General features: G+C 50.2%; 1 protein-coding gene across 2 annotated transcripts; it reads right to left on the reverse strand.

Annotated features, from left to right (window-relative positions):
* Positions 1-629: 629 nt before the first annotated feature.
* Positions 630-27,956, reverse strand: CSNK2A2 (casein kinase 2 alpha 2). 2 transcript variants are annotated; one of them, XM_053987819.1, is made up of 12 exons: positions 27,773-27,956; positions 27,452-27,563; positions 16,505-16,606; positions 15,738-15,788; positions 9,453-9,512; positions 7,366-7,449; positions 6,389-6,499; positions 6,073-6,174; positions 5,661-5,761; positions 4,801-4,949; positions 4,517-4,613; positions 630-1,081 (listed from the first exon to the last, which is right to left on the reverse strand). In XM_053987819.1, exons 1-11 carry the CDS (start codon positions 27,874-27,876, stop codon positions 4,534-4,536), a joined length of 1,056 nt encoding a protein of 351 aa, XP_053843794.1. In that variant the 5' UTR covers positions 27,877-27,956; the 3' UTR covers positions 630-1,081; positions 4,517-4,533. The 2 variants fall into 2 exon arrangements, with proteins under 2 accessions (XP_053843794.1, XP_053843793.1); XM_053987818.1 differs by lacking the exon at positions 630-1,081 and having other exon boundaries at positions 3,094-4,613.
* Between the last annotated feature and the right edge of the window lie 9 nt (positions 27,957-27,965).

The following is a 27,965-nucleotide window of genomic DNA, read 5'->3' on the forward strand; positions in this document are numbered from 1 at the left end:
CTTCAGTATAGGGGAAAACTGTATAGGGAAAAACATATGGGCAATGAAGGAATGGGACAACACAAGAAAAATGAGCATGTACAGTCATACAGAGTCCAGCTGGTGGATTTTAGACAGAATTTCAAGTGGTTCATTAATACCTAAGACCAGAGCCCAGCTTGGCCAACAACCATTATTGCAGACAGACTCTCCTGAGCACTGCCAGTGAAGGACCACATCTGAGAGGAACTCCTGCAATGCAGTGGTCCTTGGGCAGGACCTGCAGGCTCACGGCTTTGTGGTCATGGTGCTGGGGAGGAGGGAGAGCCTAAGCTCAAGAAAGAGGAAGAGATGGGAGCTCTGGTGGTTCAGAGACAGAGCCATGCCCAAGCCCTCCCAAGGCTGGCAAAAACAGGTACCAGTATTAGCACTAAGGCCACCACCCAGGCATGCACCTTCAGAAGAGTGTGGGGGCCTAAGGAGGGAAAGGAGAAATATCTCCAAAGGTGGCAAGTGGCTCCTTTGCCTCTGCCCACACTGACTTTGTACAATTTTCTCTTGCTTTCCTCACCCAGCCTGTCCTAGCTGGGCACAGGGAACAGCTCACTCTGCCAGCACTCTCCAGCTACCTCCCCACTGAATACTCCTCCTTGCATGCTTCTTTTAAAACTTTTATTCAACAATATAGAATTCTTTTAATTATAGTATAGAACTGTCCATCACGATACTATATCCCCTGCAACCCCCATGTCCTGGAAGAGACAGGCACAAGCTGTCTAACCATGGTCCATCAGAGGTTGGGGGGGAACAGCCGGAACAGAGGAAGGAACGACTAACCAACAACTGCTTTGCACACCCTTCACATTTCCACGCTTTCTGGGTCAGGAAGAGCTCAACAAGGAAACAGAGGCAGAAGAACCTTTAACACTCGGAGGGAAGGGCTGCGGTCATAGCGAGGCGAGTGCCGTCCAGCCAGGCGTGTGCCCCGCTCTGAGCCCTGCCCGCGCCGCGCAGTCCGCCCGCCGTCGCTCTACCGCGCCGATAGGACGTTTGATTTGGTTCTCATTCTGCTTATGGAAAATTGGGAGCAACAGCATCGGACCTGAGGAGAGACGGGAGGAGGGAAGTGAGCATTGCGGGGCACTGCCAGCTCAACACGGAGCTCCGTGAGGTGATGGCTGGGCACGCTGCCCCGTATCTGCCACCCCACCCCCAGCCAGGCCCAGGCGCACCCTCCATGGCCCTCTGGATCTGGGGACAGCAGGAAACCTCAGCCTGCTTTGGGAGAGGTGAGAAAGGAAGGCTGAGCTGAGCAAGGCAAGAGAGAGATGCAGTCCAGCAAAGCAGAACTGTCACAGACAGCCAGACACAAGTTTGGACTTTTTTTCCATGACCTACTGTTTGGAGTTTCCCTCCACTACCACAAACATCTCTCATAATTCCACTAAAAGCACTCATCATGCCCAGCACACTTGCAACAGACAAGCTGGCAAAGCTGCTGGCTGCATCCATTTCCTATTGCATCCCTCAGTGGCTGCTGGGGCTCAGTTTTGAGCCTTTCCTCTCACAAGGCACTCAGCCAAACCAATGCTCTACCTCTGCTAGAAAGCTGGAGCCAGGCCAGCTGAAAGGCCAGGAACATGCACTAGGACTCTCCTAACTTTCTCCAGGGGAAAAAGATGAAGATGCATGTTCCCCAGTCCTCTTAACTTCCTAGGTACAAAGCACTCTTCCCCAGCTCCTGGCTGTCCTTACAGCTGACCTTACAGCCAGGAGAATGCTTTGCTAAGGTCCAGAGGAGAGAAGGATTTCCTGCTCTGAGTGCTGGAAGAGCCACTGGCTGCAGAGATAAACTGGTACAAACTGCAGTCATATGTCCCCACTGCCCTGGATCAGGAGACTCCACACCCTCCTCATTCCCAGACTACTCTTGCTCAGCTGCTGCTTCCCTCCAGGATGAATCTGTCACTGCTCATCCTACCCTAGAGCTGGGGTAGGGATGTGGGGAGATAAGGGGCAGGTTGTTCCAGCCTCTCTACTTACTGCAACCAGGGAAAGCCATTTCAGTCTCTGGAAGAGCAACTCTCTTCCTCTGCTTGAGGATACCAGGAAAGAATTCCCAACTCGGGTTTACAGAACAGGTATTTCTCCAAGCACCACCCTGAAATTTCACCATCAGCTTCAGACACTGTCAAGCATTTATATGCAGCACACTCACAGTGTTATCACAGTGCTATCAAAGTTCCCCCACTCAACCCATTTTTCTTCTCCCCACCTCTTCTGCCTTGCCCCTCCAGAAGCTGGGAATACCAACACACTAGAGCTGGAAAACAGACAAGCTTCTCCCATAGCAACTTGGATGGGCCATGAGAAACATCCACTTCTCAATGGAGCAATTCAATAGATATTTAAAATCAATTCAAAACTTGATATTAAAACCCCAAACCAACCCTGCTGGTACTGGCACAGTGTAAGAGCACAAGGCACTGCCCTGCCCCTCAGGCCAGGCAGCCAGGAGGGCGGGCTGATGGAAGAAGAGAGGTGGGAACACTCACCAATGCCTTCAGCAACCTCTGCAGGAGAGCAAATGTTAGCAAGGCCCTGCAGGATGGCAGCAATCACAGGCTGCTCCTCAGCCCAGACACCCAGGACAGTCCCCATGTCCCCAGGTGCAAGGAGACAGCTACTCCCTACTCAGCACATCTTTAGACAAAGCCATCCACGCAGGCTGAAAGCAGACGATCAGGGGGGTACACAGGTGGAGAACCCCGATTTCCAGCCATGCATTGGTGACCTGGTCTGACCCACCAGATAACAACAGTCAGGTCTGTCCCTCAGGCAGCGCCTGTTTGAGGCCAGTGGAGCACAAGAGCTGAGCCCCACGCTATGCCCAAACCCTCACACCTCCTCTGTGACCCCAGGGCAGCGGAGACAATCTGCCCCAGAGAAACTCTCAGGGCTGACAGCAGGAAGAACTGCAACCAAAGACTGAGTGAGAGATCCCAAAAAAACACAGACAAGAGGGGCTAGAAGAGCTGACCTGCCCTCTTGGAGGAGACAAGGCCTCCAGCTCTCAGGCCTTCTGGCTATCCCATAGATTTGAGACGGCAGACGTTCAGACGTATAGATATTTATTGGTTTCAGTGAATTATACAAATGGATTGACCTGCTGTCGATGCCAATAGAACTTTATTGGAATATGGAATGTAAACAGATGTTTCAAATAGAAACATTGCAACCTTATAAAAAATTAACTATTTCAACAATGCCGCAGAAGGAATTCTGTGTTTAGGTGCTGGTGGGAAAACACTATCTCCAGCGTCTAGGTTTGAGTGTCACCAGAACCACTTGATGAAGTTACACACAGAACAAGTAGAGGAGGCAACTGTGAATTGTGGGGCTATAAAGCCATTGAGGGATCTGATGCAAGAACCCATAAGACGAACCCCCCCACCCCCCAAGAGGATCGGCACCCCAGAATTCAACAAATGGCTGACTTTGTTAAAACGCTGCGTGGGATCCCAAGGCCTGGATCAGTAGCTGCACAGCCCCCGCCCTGACGCCGCTGTTTGTTGATCCTCCCCCCTCCCTGTGCTCTCCTCCCCAGCCTCCCCTCCACTCCTCCATCCTGCGGTGCTGGATTGAACCGCTCCAGAGCTGTGCTCTGGCTCAAGTCTGCGTCTGGCACGAATTCTCATGGGAGCCACGTCATGAGGTACGTGGTTGCACACCTATCACAAGAAATCTTGCAACACTGACTTTCCTGAGCTCGGTGGGAAAGTCTGGATAGTCCCTCCCCTCTCCTGCCACAAGAGCAGCCCTCACATTCACAAGTTTCCAAAGCAGGTCTATTGAGTTTCTTCTCAGAGCGAGCCTTTGTCAAACACACTGGAGGGGGGGATCTCCTCTCCCCAGCAACTCGGATCAGTGCCTTCATTTTAATGCTCCAAACCAATCCCGAGATGCTGCTGGGTTTGTGGGTTGTTTTTTGTCGAACTCCCCCTCCCTCCCCCCCAACCACCCCGGCATTCACAATTGAAACTGGAATTCAAGGGCCAAATTCAAGCCCAGAGTGAGCAGTAAAGACTTGGACCTCAAAACAGAGTTGCACCTGCTGACCCCCAGCCTGAATTTGGTTCATTCAGAGTCTACAAGTCAGAAAGGCAAGTTTAGAAAGAGGCATGCTAAGGGCTGATGGTGGAACGACCAATTTGTCCCCACCAACATGGTGGGGAAGGCTGGACTGAGAAGGAAGAGAAGGATCCATAGAGATGTGAACCAGAATCAGTTGTGTGGAACCCTGGGGATATCACTACATATTTAGCTCTTGCAAGACCATTTGCCCAGGGCTTTGGTACCACAGGGTTAGAGTTACATTAACCACAACCACCAGAGAGGAACTGAGGTTTAAGACCCCCCCCAAGGTTAGATTTCTGCCGAGTATAAAGGGGAGGGAAAGGAGGGGGGGGTCCTTGGTTCTTTTCCCTTCACTGTGTGACCGAAGGTTTTGCTTTTATTTGTAAACATCTTGAATTACCCGTCGTTTTCCAGTCCTCATCGTGCTGTTGTCATGCCACTGGAGAGCACAGCATTATTTTCTGAGCTGGGCTGGGACTGCTCCTTCACCACTGGATCTGCAGGAGACACACCAGGCAGGAAAAGGAAACAGCATTTAATAAAGCGGAAGCTCCACCCAGGCAAATCCTTCCAGAGAAACTGCCCTCAAACTGCACAGAGCTGCTAAGGCTTTTGCAGAGTGGGGAGCCAAAATCTGCCCCCACAACTCCATCCCTGCTGGCCCCAGCTACTGCACAGACTCACAGAAATAGGGGTGATCCATGGCCTCCTTGGCAGTCAGCCTCTGTTGATGGTCATATCGCAGCAGCTTGTCCAGGAGGTCAAGGACTTCAGGACTGACCAGGTGTCTGTTCTCACTGTGGATGAAGTTCTCCCAGCGCTTCCGGGAATGCCTGCAAAGGGACCAGCTGTCACTGCACAGCACTACCCCGATGTCCCATGGGAATCACCTGCCATCAGCCACTTCTGAGTATGGCTGGCTGTGATAACAGCCCACAGCTCTTCCTTGCACAAGTTACTGCCCAGCAAACACCTGGCAAAGGTGGAAGATCCTCTTCTTTATGTACACAGTTGTATGGATCTCCTGTGCCAGGAAAGGCACAACACTGCACATTCCCTTCTGTCTACAGGGACTAGACAACACCATGTGGCAGGCAGGGTGACACTCTTGGGACTAGAACTGGTCTGGCCTGCCAGCCAGCCTCACAGAAGCTGTCCTCACTAATCCCAGCCTCACATAAGCTGTCCTCACTATTCCATCCATTCCACTTGTCCTTTTCAGAAATCTCAACTGGAAGACTCTGAGTCAATCAGCCCACACTTAACTGCAGTTTCTACATCTCCACTTAAAGGATGTGAACATGCAGGAGAGAGATGAAATAGGGGATGGCTTATAAATCATGGGAGGCACAAAAGGAAAGAGCCTGCATTTCAGTGACTTCCTGAGATGACATGAGCAGCTAGATGTGACGCCTGCAAGCAACACCGTTATCCAGAAGATCGAGCAGGCCTTTGCTGAGAGTGCCTCAAGGGTACAGACATCAGTTTATCTCCCTCTCTGTGCTTACAAGGAAAAAAAGGCAGCATTTCACTTCTCCACTTACTGGCCCAGGATGTCGTTGAAGTGTGGGTCCAGTTCTATGTGGTACTTCTTGAGATACCCATACAGCTCATCTGTGCCCAGGACCTTTGCGATGCGAACCAGCTGGAACAAAAGGCATGTTCAGAGAGCAGAAGGGCAGCCCACCACTCTTTTGCAGAGGCAGAGCTGCCCAAATCTAAGAGCCCTCCTTCTGGAAACATCCAGACAGAAGGAGTTTCTCCCTTGAAGCTTGCTTTTGCAAGATGTGCAGAAAACAAGTTTCCTACACATGGCAGCAAAATCAGAGATGGCTCAACCAAACACAGCAGCATCCTCCCAGCCTGGCAGTCCCATCCCCAGAGCCTCCCCACTATACACAGAGATGAACTGGGGACAAACTTTTCACAAAGTAAGCCAGGTAACAATGTCTTTACTTGGTCATAATTGTCCTGGCCGTGGAAGAAGGGCTCCTTTCGGAAGATCATGCTTGCCAGCATACAGCCTAAACTCCACATGTCTAAGCTGTAGTCATACATCTGAGGGAGAAAAGGAGAAGCTGTCAGAAAAGGCACACTCACCACAGCCTGGTTCCCCACAAGCACAGGCAGCCTCAGCCTTTGCACTTCACAGCCAGCCTCTCTCCAACCCAGGCAATGCCCTGACAGGCAAAACCAGACAACCCAAAGGTGGCTAAAGTGCAGCCACAAGTGTTATCACTGGATAGATAGCAAGGAGGAGACAGACTCTTACTTGGTAGTCCACAAGGAGCTCTGGTCCTTTGAAGTACCTAGAGGCCACACGGACATTGTATTCCTGAGCTGGATGGTAGAATTCGGCCAGACCCCAGTCTATGAGCCGCAGCTGAGCATGCAACAGAGACACAGAGTCACCAGCCAGGCAGGTGATGGCCACATTGGCCAAACCTCAATCCCTTGGTGTAAGTGTGGAGCCCAGGGTGGAGGGAGGCCCTCTGTGGACAGCAGATGCTCTCAGCAGTTCTCTGATCAGGTTTTTCCCTTTCCCCTAACATCAGCTGGTGGGGCAAAGCCCAGCTCAGAGAGCTCCACTGCCTTCTGAGTCCAAGCACACTGTTACTGCTGGGCAGCTGGCTCCTTACCAGCACTACCAGGTCCTCGAGTACTAGGGAACAGGCAAATATCTTATCCCATTCTTTAGAAGAGCTGGCATGAAAGCAGTGTTGATTTTACCTGGGGACTGAGAGCAGAAAATGGGGTAGGAGGGGCTCAGCACATCCTGCAAGGCAGACCATCCCCACAGCTGGGATGGACAACCTGCTTATTAGGGAAGGACTCCAGTAAGAGATTCCCTTCCTTATACACCTTGCATTGCCTGTACAGCCACTGCTGATTGACAGAGAGGGACCTGTGGACCACCAACTAGCTCCTTGACACAAATTCCAGGTCCCTGGGGCAGGCACACACAGCACTCAATGCGATACAAGTACCATGACAGGGTGGGGTAGGCCCCTGTGCTGCCCATTTCCTGTGGTCTAACCAGCACACCCCAGCAGTGAGGAAGCCATGGACTCCCACTGAGGTGCTTTCCTGTGGGACTTTGACCATCTCCTGATGCTGGCACAGGTGGAGGGGAGCCAGTAAAGAAAGGTTAGAGGGGTATGTGTAGCTGCCAGGGCTATGGGTACAGAGGCAGCAGAGTTTCAAGTTTCCCTGGAAAACCCCTGCTTGCAAGCCCTGGTGTCACAGTACCTTTTTCTGTTGGTGGTCTATCATGACGTTGTGGGGTTTGACATCCCTGTGCATGATTCCCATGCTGTGACAGTAATCCAGGGCCTGGCAGACACACACACACACAACAGACATGGCTGTAACCACGGGCACAGCATTACCAATGTAACAGACAGTTCTCAGGCAGAAGCAAGAGTTCACAAGAAGTGCCATAACCCTGGCACATGAAACGAGCAGTTTCAGCTTTTATGCTGCACTTGATAAAGTGACAAGCTGGCAACAAGACTAGGGACCTTGTGCCCTACTGCAGCCACAAGTGTTCCCTGAGCTCCCTGCACAGTTGTTGAAGAACACAATGCAGAGAGCTGTCCCACCTGGTGACAAGCCCAGTGCTCCAACCTGGGTAGCCCTGTGCTTCCTAGGTCAGGCTCTCTTCCCTAGAAAGGGAATGATTCCTACATGCATGCAGTTTTATGGCCTTCCAGTGAGGCTTTCCACTTGTGTCCCAAAATACACTCAAGCTAGAAAGTCACCTCTGCCCTGCTGATTTAAGCCAAATTGCACGTAAGAAAGGCAAGTGATAGCACATGAGGGAGAGCAAAGCTGCTTCAAACTTGTAGGCAGGAGCACATATAAGCTCCCCAGCTCCATGACCTTGCACCGCTTGCCCCCCCAACGCAGCTGTTCCCTTGAGCAAGGGGGTGAGAATGTTGTTTTCTCATCTCCAAGGGGAGGGAGATCCATCCATCAACATCTATCAGATGCTATGGCATCTCCAGCAGCACGGAAAGAGGGTACAGCTTGTAGTCATTCAATATCCAAGACACCAGAGCCAGGGAAGCAACACTGTCCTTGGGCTTGTGCCACAGTGGGAAGCAAGGAGGCAACAGCTTCCATCACAGCAAGGCCTCAGAGAACTGCCCTGCAGTGACACGTGGCCTCACAGCCCACAGGACTCACAGCAAGCAGTGGTCCTGGACCTCCAGTCCAGGAGATCTGGAACAGGTCACACAGACTGCTTCCAGGGATGAAGCTCTTCTAGTGTCTTATGTTGCCAAGGCACAAGTATCAACTAAACTTCATCACCCCTCCCATCCTAATCCCAGGCTGCCTCAGGCTCACTACCAACATCCAGTAGGAAGGTCCTTCCCTTCCAGAGAGGTGGGCAAGCATGGGGGTGAAGAGAAGAAAGCCTCCCTTGAGCCCACTGGATCTGTTTCAGGAAGTCTCCTTCAGTCATCATGTCCTGGAGCACAAAGGGCATTCCTAGCCTGTCCCACTCATTTCCAGAAGCATGGGAGCTGCAAAGTGCCAGCCCAGAAGTGCCAAGGCCCTGCTAGGAACTGAGACAGCCAAGGTGCTGCTCAGCAGGTCAGCACAGAACAGCCCTGGGATGGGTCAAACCTGTCAGCTCTCCCTTGTGCCCTGCTGCCTCCCCTGTCCTGCAGATGGAGACCCCCAAGAGCCAGTGCAGCACATCCCACAGACCTGCCATGTCTCCTTGAGGGAATTTCCATGGGGAAGTGCAAGCTAGGCTAGTTAAGGGGAGGTATTTAGGGCACTCCTCACCTTTCATCAGAGGGGCAAGGAAAGCTTTGGCTGGGAGGTGTCAAAGGAAAACACTGATGTTACATGCAACAGCTGGCATAACTAGTGGGGCTGCATTTGAATACTGCAGCAGAGGAAAGCCTGGAGCTGCCAATCCCTCTCTTCTACTCTCCCTAGCATCACAATTCCCCAGCTCTGCCTCAAGGGCCTTGTCCTGGCTCTGGATGTTTTTCTGGGAGTTGATTTTCCTCACAGCAGCCCCATGGTGCAAGAGTCATAGAGAGACCAAGCACAGCTCTACCTGGTGACACAATCACAAACACTTTAGACCTCAGAGAATCACAGGCTCTTTGGAGGTGACCAAAGGCCCTCAGCTTGGCTGCAATACCTCACAGCAACAAGCCAGGTAACCTAATCTCTTCCCAAACCTTCCCAGGTTATGAGACTTGGATTCTGCACTGAACACAAGAGAAGTAACCTCTTAATGCCCCATGAGCCCCACTACTGCCACTCTCGTTCCTGGTCTTCCCATCCAGACTGTCATGTGCAATGCCACTCACCTTAAGCAGCTCATACATATAAAACCGAATATCAAAGTCTGTCAGGATCTGGTACAGTTGCTGAAAAAGATTTGGGGAGGGAGGGAAAAAAAGAGAGAAAAAATAAATACTCAATTTTTGGAATAGTTCTATTTCCTGCACCCCACCTGCCTCCACTGCTCATTCCAGATCAATGACCCATTCCAATAATTGACCCATTCCAGATTCCCTATGAATGCTACCATTCCCAAAGGCTCTCCTGATCTCAGACCTGCCAGGAAATCTAGAAAGGATGAAAGGGCTCCTGTGAAATGCTACTGGCATCATTCATACTTGTCACAACTTTCCAGTAGGAGATGGGCAGGCTGTCTGTCCAAGGGGGACAGAGCAAAAGCTCTGGAGGAGGCACATAAAATTGTGACTTTTTTTCTGTTGTCAAGTTGCTGTGATGACTTTGTATGTCAGCACTGACAACAGCATTCAGAGAAGGTGGGCTGGGAACACATGGGAAGGTGTCCAGGTGTTCAGGGTGTGAAAAGGAGAGGAAAACATCAATCTAAGGAGCATGGAGTTGGGAAGCACAAAGAAGAGAGCCAGCCTTAGAGCCACAGAGGCTCCCCTCTATCCCAGGGTAAAGGCTAATGCAACTGAAGAGCACAGGAATGCTTGTGGGACCAAGGACAGCACAACTTGAGTTGTGGGGAAGTGCTCACTGCCACCACTCTCCTTTCCTGTGTCCTTCTGTGGCTGCTCATATGGAAGTGACAGAGCTCCAAGGGGCACTTTAACCTGCCTTGTGCCACCAGCACAGGAAAACTCATCTTCCTGCTGCTCCCACACCAGGCACAGCTGGCCCCAAATCTGCCTTCTGCTCTGTATCTGTCACAGGCTGCAGAGTCAGCCCAACCTTGTTGAGCTGTCCTCTCTTCCAGAGAAAGCAAGGCAAGATGCCAGGGCAGAGCAAGGAAGGACACACAGGGCAGCAGTGGGACCAGACCTCTCTGCCCTTTCTTACAAACAAGGATCATCTCATAGCTCAGACAAATCACCAATTGCATCAGCACTGGAACCCGCTGTCCATCACAGGCACTGCTTGGCAGCTTCAGGAAAAATCCCAGAGCAAGGGATTGAAATTCACATTCCAAAAAAGCAGCTCTGGCCCTGGATCCCCTCCAGGCCCATGCTGAGATCCTCAGGTTCCTGCCTTACTGAGGGCCATCTGCAAACAGCCCCTGCCCAGCCCCAAAATCAGAAATCATTTGACAACATACAAGTGTCACTTACACACACAGAGCTTTAACAGCCTCCAGGACACAACTGCATTGTATTCTCGTGAGCTGGGATGATCCTAATGCTTTGGAGCAACCCAGTGAAGCAGACAAGTGAGCAGGGAGCAAAAAAGACATAGCCACAAGCTACAGAACCATAGCAGGGATGGATTTCCTGACTTGTGCACAACTGATGCAGGACACAGGGCCAGCAGAGGACAGCTGAGTCCTTCCAGAGGTCTATTTAAATGGCTTCCTAGGTTACGAACACTGCAAGAAATATGTAAAACATGTCTTTCTGGCATTCACTGCCCTGTTCAACTTCACCTGGCAACATCGATGCACCTGGGGAAGGACGAGGGCAGGAAAGGCAGTGGCATTACAAGACTAGGCCTCATTTTCCCTATTCCCTGGCTCTCTGCCTCTTGCTGCCTCTAAGTGGGAAGGGGATGGAAGGGAGGCCACCAATGTCTTTCTTCTCAGACCTGCAATGCTGTTGCTTCTCTGGCTCATGGCCTTCAGCACTGGGCCATGATAAGCCCAAACACTGTTGGGCAAACAGCATTCAACAGATTTCCCTAGAAGAGCTGCCTGTGAAACCCAGCCCCTCTGACCTCTGTCAGTGCCAAGGCCAGCAGTGTGGCCAGCAGTGCCCAGCTCTGCTCACCACAGGAACAGTCCCTGCAGGAGCCTGCTCAGCCCTGCAGGCAGCCAGTGAATGCACACAGCTTTGAAGGACAGAGCCAAGGTTTCCACTGCAAGTGGGTCCTGCACAGGCAGCTGCCTCAGGCAGGCTTTGACAGTGGGCTCCAAATCCCCTTTGCCCAGCGTAGCAGGGCAGGACAAACGCCTCCTTTGCAGGCATGCCCCATGCTCTGTTCTTACAGCTGTCTCTGTGGAATAGGATTATCAGAAACATCACTGTGGGGATCACTCAGACCCAGCTCAAACATCTGCTCAGCACTCAGGATCCCATGAGGCCTCAGAGACCTGGGCTGGTCTCCTTTCTCCATACAGAGCACTAGGAAAGGCCAAACCCACCCACAGGCAGCCACTACCTCTCTCCTGCTTTCGGTGATATTTTGGGCACATCAGAGAACCAATCATAAACCAATCCCGTTAGTGCCCGAGGAGGCAGAGACACACTTCGCCCAGCATGGGGCTGACAGGAGTTAAATGCTTATTCCTCTCCCCTGAGTGAGCAACACAGCTGGCTACGTGCAGGAAGCAGCATCTGCAGAGCAACAGGGTGGCTGCGAGGAGACACGCTGCTTTGGGGTGCAGGGCAGCAGCAGTAACAAAAGAAAAAAAAAGGAAAACAGCTCCCAAAGCATCCAGTCTTGGCAGCCACACAAGGGAGGAGAATCTTTTCTACTTCTGCACTGCTTATGCAGGGCAACAACCATTTTTTTAAACAAACCCTGGATGTACAAGGATAAAACCCATGCACACATTTCCCTCACAGCAACTGGGCCTGAAAAGTCACCAAAGTGCAGATGAAGTGGAAGACTTGACTCAAAAGCCCACTGTACCCTCAACTCCAGCAGGCTGAACATCCTGAAGCAGCCTTCCATTGCTCACTTTTCTTGCTCATCTCATCTTCAGCTCCAAACCTGCTAGAGCAAACCCAACCAAGAACTGCTCCTTGAGACCTGTCTCTGTCCCCATTTGCCTCTTTGGGGCAATGAAAGGCACAGTACCAGGTATGCTTACAAAATACGTGACAGCTGACAGTGGCTGAAGTGCAGGCGTCTCATTTCTAGTTTGAAACCAATTAGCAAAAACATTTAATTTCGCTGATGGCTCCTCAGCTGCATGTGGCTCTGCATTGCAGCTTTCATTTAAGGCAAATTGCTGTGGGGAGCTTGAATGCTCTCAGATGACAAGTAATGCAGCAGGTCTGAAGAGAAACACTAACCCTGTACATAAGCTGCTGTCCTCACCCAGCAGAATACATATCCAGCCTGGCTCCAGCTCATCCTCCTGGCAAATACAGTGCTGTCACCTCCAGAAGGGACCCAGACAGGTAATTTAAGAAAATGTACTCAGCTCTGGGGAGGTATCACCTAAGTCTCCTGTTTATACCATCATTTAAGAATAGTGAAATAAAAGCTTGTGCTTCTGATCTGGGATCAGCCACAGCTTGGATCCCACAGAACTGCAGCTTCTGCCCAGGCACAGAGAGCTGAGGAAATCCAGCAGCCACTTCCATGGGTGCACTGACAGGAACAGTGTTCTGCCATTTGAGCAGGCAAAGGGGTCAAAGTATTAGCATCAAAGCAAAAAATAAGAATGCTGGAGGAAAGGAACTTCCAGAAAGGAGACAACTGAGTAGACATTCAAGCTTGTGAGCAACTACTGCCAACAGGACAGAGAAAAATGAAAGCCTGTGGAGTGGTCAGCAACCACCTGCAAAACATGTCACCAGGAGCTAAGGCCTCCCAGGCTTCCTCACAGGAGGAAGGTCAGCCAGGACTGCCAACACTGCAGCAGCATTTCCCCTCCAGAGCTGCCAGCAGGCTGGGAGTCACAGCCCTCAGCCACACAAGCTGCCCTGGGAACCCCTCACACACCCTGAAGGTGATTTGCCAGTGACATGCTGGCTCTCATCAGTGTTGCTGAATCCAGATGTCAACACAGAGATGGGCACATCAGCAACAGCCACATCCCAACAAAGAGAAGAGGTCCTTGTCACCTGGATTAGCTCATGTGGCACTTAAGTCCAGCAGAACTTGACTGCCCAGGGAGATAAGGACTATGGAGCAGGGGGACAATGACTGGGTGCTATCCAGCTGCTTCACGTGTGGAGGTACAGAGCAAGCTGAGACCTCCAACACAAGTGGTCTCACATACTCTGCACTCTGCTTGGCACTTCAGAGCAAGGGAAGAGACATCTTGGGAGTTTCTGTATAGAAGAAGACACCCACAGGCACCCTCAGTAGAAGCAGTTCTATAATCTGCAATTAGTTGGAGCCCCAAGAACCTACTCAAACAGGCAGACAGCTCATGGGAGTGGAGCATAAAACAACCCACACACCCCATACACAGCTAGGGAAATTCAGGTTACAAATAAGCTCTGAACACAAGAAGCCACACTGCATGCCCTGGGGACACACTTGCATTCCCAAGACAAGTTATTCCTGCCTTGCACCAATCAGCATCAAAAGCATCAATACTTTCTGTCTTGGACTTGTAGAGCTGTGAATTTGGACTTCCCCAAGGAGCAAGGCTTTCTCCCAGGAGCCTAGAGAAGTCTGCTGCAAGCTCATGTAGTTGTTTCTAATGCAACAGCCAGAGCTGAGCACTGCCTCTTGTGCAGTGGCCAGTCCAGTGCTCCTCACTGGCTGCAGCAGTGCCTAGCCTGGCTCTCCATGTGGCCAGGATGGCCAAAGGACCATGGACCCCGAGCCCAGCATTTTCAGTTAAGAGTCCCTTACTGGCCACCAGCCTCAAGGTACTGCTGAACACTCCATTTCATGGATACAGTTCAGTTTCTGGGGGATATCATTGAGGATAATTTTTTCCTCTAAGGACATGTCAGAGTGGTGTAATCACATTTGGACTTGGAGACACACAAAGCAATCCTCAGCAAGGTGTACCAATGCCTGAGCAATGTAGCTTATCTCAAGACATGTATTAAAAATAAAAATCAATGAAATAATTAAAAGGAATCTAAACAGAAAGTTAAAAACTTCTAGGACCAGCCTTACAAGGAGGCTGTGGGTCACAGAGGCATAGGGGAACATTCCCAACACACAAGGCACTGGCACAGCCCAGATGATGTCAACAAAGCCCAGGCAAACCAAACCTGCTTTAATTAGTCCTGAGAGGTCACCACAGAGCACTCCTCTCATGGCTGTTTACTGGATGGAGTAAACATCTGGGTGCTCTCCCCACCCAGAGCTGTCAGGGCAGATGCTGCTGCAAGTTGCTGTTATTGTGGCTCCTGCAGTGTATCTCTACATGAGATTAAGCAGCACTCAGACCTTCACTGCAGCATGGCTGCAGCTCAGGCTACACACATACATCCCACCCGGCAGGATCCAGCTCACAAGGCCCACCCCAGAGGGACAGAACTACATGTGCTGCCCCTCAGCATGCAGGGCTGCAGGAGCTGATCTGTGAGCCAGCAGCCTTCTTTATAACCAACACCAGCCCAAAATCCTTCTCTGGGTGTTTGGTACATCTGCTTCCTACAAAACCTGTACCTACATAATGATCTGGGACAGAAAGGAAGAAAAAAACACCATCCCATAACATGGAATGAAAGAGACCCTTGAATGGAGCAAGAGGGATGACTGCTGGCTTTCTAATGGCAACTGCTCAATTAATTCTCCACCACTGACTTAGTGATTTAGGGTAAAGGCTCACATGGGGGAAGCAAAGATACCATTAAGATAGGTGTGGCTGCTAATTATAGATCCCTTTTGTCTGGAAGCATTTTGGAAGCACAGGCAGTTGTAGCTGCACTCAGACAGGACCCTAATTTTGGGAACAGTAATATCCCTTGGAGCCCCCAGACATCAGAAGAGCTGGGAATATGCTGCAGCCTCAGACAAGAAAAAAAAAAAGCTCTTAAGATGTATTCAAGAATGTTCAATCCCTCACTACTAGGCCCACTAGCAGTGGGAAATGAGCTCTCCAGCCTCTGCCACCCCACAGTTCCCAAATCTGAAGGATTCCAGAATAAATCAGTGATACCAGTTCCATCAACTGCACTGCTGTAAACAGAGCACTACAGCTCAGGGATTAACTTGGGCTGAATATATAGCACAGCAGTGATTACTAAATTGAGAGGGGAGTAAGAATATCCAACCTGTTGACCTTACTCCTCAGAGTTGGGACATTCAGCACAGAAACATTTTATGCCTTTTCATCTAGAGCCCATTAACAGGTTTCTGATTTACATGGAGAAAGAAAAGTGAAGCTGACAATTGTGAAAACTCTAAATTCCCCCCCAGCTCTTGAGGATTATATGAAAATCACAGCATTTTACAGAAATGGGAAGCCTCTGTCCTCCACACTCAGGCAAACTCACCTTAAAATCTGTGTTATTGATGTACTCAAACACCAGAGCAGGGGTCTTTGACTGCAAGAGAGAAAAAGTCACGGTTTAAAATACACACTTGACCTTTCTTTGGCTCCAAGAGACCTGAGAAAGCCTTTGCTTCCTGCCCAGCCCTCACTAGGGACAGGAAGGTGGGAGCAGGATATGGAAAGTGCAGCCCTGCTTATACCCCACACATTGAACACCAACTCGGCATTTTGGCCAGCACTGCTCCCCCACACCACGGAACAGAGAGAGCACTGGGCAAGGCAAAACCTGTCACCAGGAGCTAAGGCCTCCCAGGAGAGAGGTCAGCCAGGACTGCCAACACTGCAGCAGAATTTCCCCACCAGGGCTGCCAGGAGCTGGGAGTCACAGCCCTCAGCCAGCTGCCAGTCACGGAAAACTCCCCAGGAATGGGGTAACTGTGGGAGTGCAGACCATGACATGACCACTGGTCACTGGGTAGGACAGCAACCAGAAGGATTAAAGTGCTTAACATCCATTTGCCCTGGCTGGTACTTAGGTTCCAGATGCCAGACAGAAGCTAGAAGGCTACAGGCTCTACTTTCTTACACAAAATTTGTAGGACTTCAAAACTTTCCCCCATCAGCTGGGGCAACTCAGGAAGGACACAGAAGGGGTGTTGAAGAGTCTGGGGAACACTGAAAGGAAGAGGAGCACATCCAAACCAACCAGCCATGCCTCCAGCTGGTGGGAAGGCAATCCCAGCACACCCCCCCAACACAGGCACCTACCACTGGATCCTTGACAGTGTCAATCAGATTAATGATGTTGGTGCCACCACGGAGATTCTCCAGAATCTTAACCTCACGTTTTATCTTCTTTTTCTTCACTGGCTTAAATAGACAAAAGAAATTAGAAGTGAGAGTCCTTTCAGAAATTAGCACTAATTTCTGCCACTGATTCTGACTGGAACACATCACCTCCCCTCCTCTCTCTGCTCCCACCCTCACATGGGAACATTTTTAGCACCAAAGAGGAGACAGACACTTTGCATGAATTAGGATTTCCCTCTCATCCATGAAACACTTCCACGCATCAAGGGGACAATCAAACCACTGCAGACAAACAGAACTGTGACTCCAGTAACTGTGGTTAAAAGTGCCTTGGACTGCTGTGTGGTAACCTCAGCATACTGATTCATGTTGTGCACTCAGAGTCACAGGACAAGCATGGTGGACCTAGCTCGGCTTTTGTTTACCAACACTAACCAGTCTTTCACTTTTCAACCTGTTGCTCAATGAATACTTTAGTCCTATGAAACAATAACCTGAAAGTCTCCAACACCAAGATTACTTGTAAGCTCAGACACTGCTGTGCCTCACTTGCAACCACCCGAAATGCACAGAGCCAACTGCACTGCATGCCACTGCATCCATAACCATGATTATTTTTAAAGCCTAAAGACATTTTAAACAGTTTTGACTCCTCCTCTAATCTGCTCAGTCTCAGGAGCCCTCTTTGCAAAGTAAGCTTTCCTCTGGACATCATCCTGTGGAGACTGACAAAGAACAGCTGCTCCCAAGGCAGAGGCTCAGAGCTTGGGCTGGCTTTTACACTCTGCTGATCCAGTAGCTCACTTCAATGCAAATGATCATTTCTGTAACTCATCCACTCCCAGGACAACCCTAGCTCTGTGCCTGCTGGAAATGAAAGGCAGTTCAGAGCAGATAAGAGGTGAGACTTTTTTAATGAGCCTTGGCTATTGGCCAGTGTGGGCAGCACCAGCTGCAAGTCACCAAGTCTAGGAGACCTTCATTCCACAGCTGCAACATCCCCTCCTGCCCCACCAGTACCACTAAAAAGAACTGCAGAGACATCTTGCAGGGACTGGTAAAACCCTTTGCTGGTAAAGCCCCATCTCTGAGGCTGCTGATGAAAACACTCCTCTCCAGACTTTTAGCTTTCTAAAACATTCATCATCTGGCACTGAGTCTGGTGTGTGTGGAGGGGTGTGATGAGGAATGGCAAAGGTATGAGGCACCTTCCCAAAGTAACACACATTAGCAGATGTCTGCGTGAAGGACAAGGAGCCACAGGAGCTCAACAGCTCATGCTCACCACCTCACCTCTGCCACAGCCTCCCACTTCTCTGATGGCCACAGAGTGCTGATGGGACAACTCATACTCCCCTTACAGACAAATTCAAGGCAACCCCTGTTTTCAGACCCCTGGCAGAAATGTATGAGCAGACAGGAGAAGGAACAGAAGGCTTTATATAGTGGGAAAATATGGCGTTTATGTAAGTGATAAAATATGCTGTATTTCCAGGCTCTTCAGGTGGCTGAAACCTTCATATTCGAATCCTGCTCTTCTCTTGCAAGTTAAAAGGCATGAGCTAGACTTTAAAGCCAAAAGATGAGAATCTCAGCCTGAAGCAAAGTGCCAAAAATAACACCAATGCCAGCACAGGGAGCGTCAGCACCTCATAAAGCCACTGTGGAAAATGGCAGCAAGGCCACCGCAGCTGTCAAAGCTGGAGCCATGCTGGGCAGAGCTTGATGGGGAGTGGGCGACCAACAGCCCCAGGGCAGTACCCAGAGAATGCTGGAGCTCCTGGGAGCTTGGACAGAAAGGGAGAATCAGCCAGAGCAGGGGCATGTAAACCAGAAAGAGTGAGGGCTACATCTTGGAACCTGAGAGGAGGATGCTTCATTAGGAACTAATTTAATTTATGTCAGCATGGAGACAGACACTGCCCTTGTGTCACCCACATGCACAGATCTTACCAGAAGGCCAAGATGGAATTACAGGATGTAATTTGGTTACTCCGCTTGTCCAGTGAGGCAGATGCACACACAAGCTGTTTTCCAAGGAACTTCAAAGAGGAATTGAGGCATTGACATCCTGAAGGTGCTCCCTGAATGGCCTGGCTATGACAGACATGCCTTCCAGCCTCTCTGCTGCAACACTTGCACCTGATTGGGAGCTGAAACAGTCCCTGAACACAGCCAAGAGAACCCAAAGCCCACTTTGAAACACCTCTTCCTTTGCACTGTAGTTATTTCAGGGACATTTTGCATCAGCTAGGTAGGGGAGGATATCTCTCTATCCCTCCAAGATTCCCTTTTCTCCTTCCATAGCAACCACTGCTCCCACTGGGGCAGAAGTTGTTGTCTTCCAGTCACTTCCACATGTTTCTTTCACCTTTTGCAGGATGGGAAAATTATGCTCTATGTTATCTCCATCAGAAATCTACCCTTACCCACCACACACTAAACACTAGAGCAGACAAAATCAGTAACTTTTAGAAAAAAGGAGAGAAGAAAGTTGGTCTTTTTTAAATGAAATGCCTGCAGATAATCACCACCAGCAGCATCTCTGACATCACCAAGGGAAGACACTCGGACAAACACTGTCTCAGCAAGAGGGAAGAGTTAAAAGCCATTTGCTGTTTGCACTTTTTCCTGCTAAGCTGCAGGACTGCAGAGCTCTGGCCAGGCTGGTCACACCATCTCCACATCAGCTGTGGGCTGGGACGAGGGCCCCACAAGCCTCCAGGCAGGGCTGGAGTTGGGAAGCCCTGCACCCTCAGATGCTCTCCCCGCACGCAGCCAGCGCTCGGAGTGGGGTTTTCCACCACTAGGTAAACAAGGATGAGGCAAAAGAAATGCCACAGGCTGAAGTCATTTTGGAGGAAAAGCTTTTGCCTAGGAGTGTCCTCAGAGAGAGCAATGTGGGGGAACAGTTTCCCCATTTCAGTGGTGACTCCTGGCCTGCAACCCTGCATAGCTTTCACCCACCCAGCCTCTCACCACCTCGTACCCACAGGTCCCACACCACTGCCCCAGCCACAGCTGCAAACACCATGTGCTATCCAAGGACACATCACTGGGGCTCTGTTTTTGCCCAGTAACCAATTCCAAGCCCAAGTACCTGATTCCAAGCCCAAGCTCTTCCATCTGGCAAGTCAAACACCTTGGTGAAAACCACTCCAACACATGGCCAGCACTGCACTGGGGGTAACTGGTGAGTTACTGTTCAAACCAGAGAAACTTTGCTGACTTCCCTCATGTCCCATAGCCCAGTAGAGCTGAAACTACAGGCTGGCAGCAGCATATCAGCCACACACCAGGATTAAGTCTGGGTTGCTACAACTGTCTCACAGAGTCACCCGATCTGTCTCTCCAAGGATGTTGACTCCAAACACACATGGATTAAATGTGAACTGAAGCTATTATGGCCTCCAACCATCTGCCTCTCCCAGCAGGGATAGCTTCTAAAACACCAGCCCTTGCAGTCAGAGTATTTTTAACAATACTCATTTAAGGCTATTTTATTAAACCAGGCTATGAACAGCAGCATTTCAGGTTGTGCTTCCTACACAGGCCAGTCCTCCTGCACTGGGAGGGGGATTTCCAGCAGAGGAAAGGAGCAGGCACCTCGACAAAATTAACTGCTCCTGAGTCTGATCTGCCTGTGTTTGCAAGGCAATGTTTTACACAGGTACAGCCTCCAACTCCATCTGTTCCCACACCAGAGGTATTTCAAGGCTTTCCTCCATGCTGGAATTCTCCCATGACCAGTACGGGTCAAAGCCCTTCCCTCTGAAAGAGGCTCCAACACAGTCCCTCTGCTCTGTGCAAACACCTACTTCCATGAAATCTGTACCAACTTGACAGCTTGGAGACTTCTGTCGCATTTGGTTGAAATTGGCCAACCAGTGCAAAAACTACTGGGGGGAGGAGGGGGAGAAAGGCTGACAGACAGCAGGATTGCGTAAGACTCGTTTCCATAGGAAACCAGGCTAAAAGACATGTCTCAGTTTAACCGTGTCTACACTGGGAGGGGTTTAATTACCTCAACTGCATCAGTACCCTTAGAACAACATTACTGTCTAGCACAAGCCAGTTTTCCAGTTTCCCAGAAAATTGCTTCCTTCCTCAGGCAAAATGGAAGTGAGGTGGCTGTGGATTTTGGAGACAAAACATGCAGCTCACAGCTGTCCACTATGCTGAGTGCCCAGAGCAGAGGGGACAAGATGACCTCCAGCCACAGGAGGATGGTCTCTGCTGGACCCAGCAGCTCTCACTTGACTATCCTCAGCCACCTATCCTTTGGTGGCTGCAGGTTTCCCACCCTACCAGCCAAATGGATAAGGATGCTTCAGTTCACTTGAAAGTCAGATAGAAAAGGCAGTGACAAGTGACCAGAGCTATCCCAACTCTCTTTGCCCAAAGACTGGGGAGCATCGTGTAAAGCTATCCCTCTGCAGAGGTGAAAAATGTCACACAAGCTTTGTAGTCAGGTAGATCCAGAAGAAAACACCTTTTTGTGATCAAGAGAACAGATCCTGGGGCATTTTCCACAGGATCATGTAAAGTTGTAAGCAGGGAAGGAGTCCAGCTGCAGCAAACACCAGCTGGGAAAATTAACATTGTTTGCTAAAATAAACCTTTAAATAAAAGACTGCAACCATCACTTCCTGTCTTGAATGAATAAATGGCTGCCTGGTTAAACATCTTTTTTGCTTGGTTTCTAAAGCAAAGGGAGTACACTCTTCTGTCAGATGCTCCAGTTCCAGCCTTCCCCGACAACCTGGGGACCCATTGCTTGAATTCAAGCAAAGAAAGAAATCAGATTTGTTACCCAAAGCTCTCTACGCATTTTCTCACTGTGAAAGAAAAGCGGTGACCAGGAAGGCATGTGAAATACGAGTTAAGTCCAAAGCATAAAAATAATTTTACATTAGCCCAGAGCAGGCAGCCTGGCAGTGCACACATGCTGCCAGCTGAGGGGCACACGTGCTGCTCTGAAGGAATCCCAGAAGGTGCTGGGTTTTGCCCAGCAGGTGCTCTGAAACAAAACTGGGGTTAGCACAGCAGGAAAGAAGGTTTAGCAGTCAAAAGATACAAATCCATGAGAAACTAAAGTAATGTATTCCATCACCCCATTAAAAAAAAAAAAAAATCAATTCTTTGCTCACCAAGCCTGAATAGCCTGGAAATACGACAATGCTTCCAGTGAACCAGGGAGATCTGAACACACAACATCCAGGACCAGCAAAAGGCTCGAGCAGCATCCCTGCCACAGGCTTTGAACATTTAAAAGCTGGCACTAGAAGCTCATTTGTCTCTAGCAAGTATTATCGAAAGGATCACAATAATCGGCCTATAAAGTCCAACACCAATTGCTCAATAGGAAAATTGGATTCAGAGCAGCTCTGCTTATTTTGCCAGACATCAGCTGGGAAATCAAATAATCGTATTCCAAAGAGCTACAAAATCGAGGAGTCCACTTATGTTAACATTCTGTTGGTTGTTTGCATTTTACCACTTCCATTGTGGAAATTTAAACTTTTGCGAGCTGCTCTTGAATTTTAGAAAAGAGGGGAGAAAAACATACCTTGAAAGTACAAAAGTACTATTGCTTTTTAGTTAAATAAAATATACTTAAGTTTGGTAGAATATTCCGGCATGTGTTCTGAAGGCAGCTTCATTCTTTCCTTCAGAATCCTTTTCATTCCAACATGGCACACTTCAAAACAGCCCTCCTGGGGCTTCAGAACTGCCCATGATACATCAAGAATTCTGCAGTCAACTAAAAATGAGACACGTGAGGACCAAGCCCTGATCCCCACCACCACCATTCCATGGGATGGGAATTATTCCTTCAGCCCCCTGCGAGCAGACACAAGGCTGTATCTCAGCCTTCCCCAGGTGGGAGCTGCAGCTTTGCAGCTCATCAGTTCCTTGATGTTACACCACCACCACGAGAGTCACCAGCTGCATCTCCAGGCCTCTGCAAGGCACCCAGTACTGTCCCAGTTGGTCTCAGCTCATAAAAGGCCAGACTCCAGCAGCCAACTCTGCCAAGCTCAAACTAGTGTTTGAAAGACAAAAGCTGTGTACCCATCTCTCTTGCAAAAGGGCTCATTTCAAGACTGCCAGAGGAGGAAGTGGGCCAGGGGGAGCTGGTTCAGTGCATGCAAATGCAGGAGGAGCAAGAGACAGAGTTACCAGGAGAAGGCATTGAACGGCTTTGGTGGAAGGTCACTGATGCAGTCAAAAGCTCCAGCCTGAGGGACCAACAGCATCCAATCCTATTTCCCTGTGCAATCCCTTCTGCACGCCAGCATGAGAGTCATTTCAGCCTCCCCTCTAGAACAAACTGATGTATGTGGGCTCTAAAGCTTGTAGAGACAGAAGAAAACTTAGCAGAGCTATCATCCCAACTTGGTTCTCTAGTTACTAGAGTGATAACTGGCAGGATCTTCCAAGAGTGCCTGGTCTAAGCAGCAGCTCGGGAGGCTTCACACAGCCCAAATGGGGGAACAGGGGAAAAACAAAGCCAAACAAGCAAGAATGCACTTGTGAAACCATGTACATGGTTGAAATTTCCAGTGCATGGACTCAGCACAGAGGGACAAAAGCCACCAAAGGAGAAAAAGGCTATTTCATCACTGCTGCAGGACCTCCATCTCACTGGTCCCTCTCCTTTCACCTGCATTCTTCCCCTACCTCCACCCATGCAGAGTAACAACACTAGGAGACAAACAGCCTCTTTTTGATGGGTTTAATGCTTTGCAGGCAAGTAGAGCATACATGAACATATAGGTGCATCACAAAAGCAGGATAACTCCTGACTCCTGTAGAGACCTGCCAACATGGATGCTGTAATCTCCACCCCATGGAGGGGGTGCAGTAGGGATGGAGGCAGTACAGGAGACTGGGTGGTGAAGGACACACCTATACAGGTGGTACAGCCAACACTCAGCACCAGCATTAATTGCAGGTAACTCATTATAACAGCATCATTCTCATGACATGGTGTCACCTGTAGCAGTTACAAGCAATGTGTAAATTTAGCCTTTGGCTTTTACAGTGGCAACTTGCAACACTGTTCACATCCTCCAAGAACACTGTTACCCAGAACAGAGGATTCACTTTAAAGGCATGCTGGGAGACATTTTGGAGCTGCATTAGCAGAAAAACAAAATGAGAAGTTCATCAAAGAGACAGCACAGACTGACCTCAGTGGTCCATCAAAAACCTCTGTGTGGTAAGATATGGAAGAGGAGAGCTGCTTTAGATACCTGCATTGCATGTAGACAACACACGACTCACTAGCAACAGGGATGTCTTAAACTTCCTTTGTACGTGCTGAGGAATGTCAGGCCTCATCCTGGGAGTCAACCCTTAGCGTCAGATTTAAGCACGACATGAAAACACGTACAGAACACTTTCACACACTCCCCCTTCCTGGTGTGGGCTGCCCCAAGGCAGGCAGGAAGCAGGGCCACAGCTGTACTCAGGCCAGCCAGATCAAAAAGCAGACAGGAACCTCCAACGCCAGTGAGGGACTGCAGAGCACAGCTGCTGGCTGACTCCATGTCCTACTAACCTGTGGGGTAGGAAGGTCAGTACAGTGCAGAGTCCCCACACTTCAGACCCTTCTCACTCTTTCCTCTCTGAACACATTGAAAAGGGGGGCAGTTGTCCTCTGCCTCACTGCTCAAGATAAAAGCTTCTGGAGGATGTTGGGCATGGGGTGTCTTGTGTGGCAAACCAGGCTCCTGCCCCACTGCTTTGCACACACCATCCTACACAGTGCATCCTGATGTCCTGCTGCAGTGGAGTGAGAAGCAACCTGCTTGCTTCATATGCCTTTTTAAAAAAGAGCTGCAGAATTTTCCCAGGAAAAGTGACATTAAGAGCATCATATTTGTAAGGCACTTGATCCAGAAAATGGTAATGTCAAAGTCATTTGCATGATCTAAATTCGCTTCCTTTGCTGATACATGTTATGACCACAACTAACAACATCCCATTTTCCTGAAGGATTATGCCTGGTCCTGCACTTGGGGTAGCAGAACTGAAAGGAAATGCTGGGTACTGGCCAGGGAAACAGGACACATTGTTTTATGGAAGCCCAAAAGGCCGAGAGCACTGTGGTACCAACCAGAGCCCTCAGTCCCTGGCCTTGTCCAAAGTGAAAGTCTTCATGGAGCATGCCAGGCAAATGGCTGTCCTAAGAGGAAGAGCAGTTCTCTCCCTCATGCAGCCCTAAACCAGGACTACGCTCTACTCTCAGCTTTGTTGAGGCTAAGGGACTTGCCCAGAGTCACACAGGAAATCTCTGTGGCTCAGTTCTGCATCAAAGGGTGATAAAATTTCCTGACCTCTGTGGAGGATGGTACAAGATGTTCAGGTAGTACAGCACCAAAGCAGGGGAAGTACTTGCTATGTGCTAGCTTGAGCTCAGTAAGGACAAGCTGCTTCTAAGAGCAAAGGCTAGGAAGACATACCAGTGACTTCCCATGAAGCTGAGATATCAAGACAGTGACTCTTGCTAAAACTCACTCTAACATAAATTGTATTCTCAAAAATGTTAAAGAGAAAGGAGCAACTATGCTAAACAGCTGCATCCATTGCCCAACCACGGTACTTCCCTTTGACCCATCCCTGCATCACACAAAAACCTGAAAATTTTTGGTTGCATTTCTCATCTCACAGAATCCAAATTTTTCCCCAGTTAGGAGGAACAGAGACACCAGCCCCTTTGCTAAGACTCCCCTGTAGATACATGCAATTATGTTTGCAATTAAGTTTTGAGTTTAGTTACAGGAAACCAGAGGCACTTTCCACAGATCAGAGTGATGTTATTGCCACACTCCACAGGTTTTCATAATGTACACAACATGGTGCTCTGAAACTCCCTTTTCACTGACCCACTTTCCACTGAGGAGAAAGTTCATCTTTATTTATCTGGACCTTCGCTTTTCCTTGCTCACTCACAGGAATGCTGTCTGCATGTTAATGTCAGTGGGGAGAGCCAGGGGAACCAGTGGCAACACCATCCACTTCATATCTGGGACAATCCAGTCTCCTGCTTGCAGGGCATTAAGGCAACATATTCAGGCCCCAAGGAGAAGGAGCACCCAGCTGCCCTCAGATGACTCTTGCCGGCTGACTCACTGTCCAAGGCTGACAGGCTCCCTAGACATGACAGAGTTCAGCTGCCACAGGGAGAGCAGCATCGCTCCAGGGGAGGCTCTTTGGGCTGGGAAGAGGCAAGGAGCAGGGTTTCTGATGACTTTCCCTGCAGCCTCCTTTCAGCCTCGTGGTGCCTTTCTATGTGGGACAAGACCTAGGATTTCAATAAACCACAGCAGTCCCAAAGAGGCCATCGAGGGCTCCAGAGCAGCATGCACAAGTGCACAGTTTCCCCCGGCCAGCCACAAGGCATCTTGCTGTAAAATCCAGCTCTGCACTTGTCACTTGTGACTACTCTCTCACAGCAAAAACTCCTGCCTGCATCTGCTGTAAAAAAGAGAAAACCCCAAACCACAGAAAGAATCCAAAGGAGGGGGAGCATGCCAGAGGAACCTGGCTTGGCAAGGACACGTGAACCTCATCACTCTGCCCTGACGTCAGGCTCAGCCACAGAGGCTCTCCCAAACAGCTCACCTGGCCACCTCCTTGCCCACAGCCAAAGCTGGGGTTTGTGTGCCTCCTCCCAGAGGCAGATGGAAGATGATACCTTTGCCAGGAGTGCTGGCTGGACCATGACAAGTTCTTTGGGAAGCTAAGGCAGATCTCAAGGAAGCAGGCACAGTGAGAGAGTGGGAATGTCAGCAGAGACAGCCAGACATGCCATCTGAGTGGATCTAGTGAGTGCCTTAAGGCTACAGCCCTGCAGAGATGCATGTCCTGGAAAGCTGCTCTTCTCAGTGGCTGCAGGGGCACATTAAGCTCAGAACCCCCTGCACACTGTGGATGAATGTGTGCCCAAATTCTTAGGACACCCATGGTCAGACACTGGCTCCCACGTGCTCTTGGGGAACAAGTGACAAGTGCTGCTAGTCCAACAAGTGACAGCCGCAAGTGTCAGCCAAGCCAGAACCAAACATACTGCAACTCTAACCTTTCATCTCTGTCTTAACTCCCCTGCCTGCCCCGAGATCACCAACACAGAGTGCTGCTAGGACAGTCAGCACAGCTTGCTGTGAGCTGTTGCTTCAGTGTCAAACACGGTGAGACATGCCCTGCAGTGTATAACCCGTGCATAGCGATTCCAAACTACAACCTCCCAGTGCTGCACAAAGGTCCCCATCAGCCCAACCCCACCAGGGTCAACACACCAGCACACAGGCCACCAACACTGCCAAACTTTGGTAGGTCTCCTTGAGACCCCTGAAGTTTCCATAGTGTTTGTAGTCTGACTGTGATTAAGTTCTTTTCCACATCAGATCCTCTAAAGGACTGAATATAAAATATTGGTGCTTTTTTAACTGCTGAGCATCCCACAGCCTGGCTCTGGAAAGGCCACATGCCGGCTGTCTAGAGATTAACAGAAGGATTCCCCCCTCTAGGCTTCACATTCCTGTTGAAATGGCAGTCCCTAGGCTGTTTTAGACAGGCATTGCCAGATATGATTTGCCAAACACAGGCAGAACACGCAACGCTGTTCAAATGTCAGGACTTGGAGCTCTCTCCCACCAGAAGAACTCTCAGCCCTGAGCTATGCTGGACAAGGAGGGGTGGAGACATCAAAACATCGCTACAGCATGCAAGACACCAAATCCATTTCCAAACACACCATCCCAACGTCCTTAACGAGAAAACAGGAGTTTTGGGGTGAAGAAAGAGATCCAACAGTTCTTTGGCCCTGCCAACCCAGCTCCTCTCTCTCTTGCTCCCAGCCACCACAAGCCCCTACATCATCAACGGGATACTCACCTTGAGGATCTTCACGACGACCCTCTCGTTGTTGGTGATGTTGATGGCCTCAAAGACCTCGCTGTACTTGCCTCGGCCGAGCTTTCGAACCAGCTGGTAGTCGTCCTGGTTGCTGCGGGCACCAAGAGGAGAGAGGCGGTGGTGGAGGAAGAGTGGATAACTAACAGGGCAGCAGGCCGGGGAGCGGGGTCCTCTCCCAGCCTCTCCCCCTCCGCAGCCCCCCGGGGACACCCCAGCACGGGAGCGGGGGATCAGGGAACCCTCCCCACGGGCCGAGGCCCTCCCGCGGCAGGGAGGGCGGGTCCCCGCACGGCGCTTTACCCCCAGCTCGGGACGTGCGACTCGTAGTCCCAGTACTCGCGGCTCCTCAGGCTGTTCACCTCCGCGTACACCCGCGCCCGGCTGCCGGCGGCCGGGCCGGGCATGGCGGCGCCGGGCGGCGGCTGCAGCAGGAGGAGGAGGAGGGCGCGGGGCCGGCGCGGGAGGCCGGCGAGGCGGGGCGCGGCGCGCAGGA

Source organism: Vidua macroura, chromosome 11, assembly GCF_024509145.1.
Source record: "Vidua macroura isolate BioBank_ID:100142 chromosome 11, ASM2450914v1, whole genome shotgun sequence".
In the NCBI taxonomy this organism is placed as follows: domain Eukaryota; kingdom Metazoa; phylum Chordata; class Aves; order Passeriformes; family Viduidae; genus Vidua; species Vidua macroura.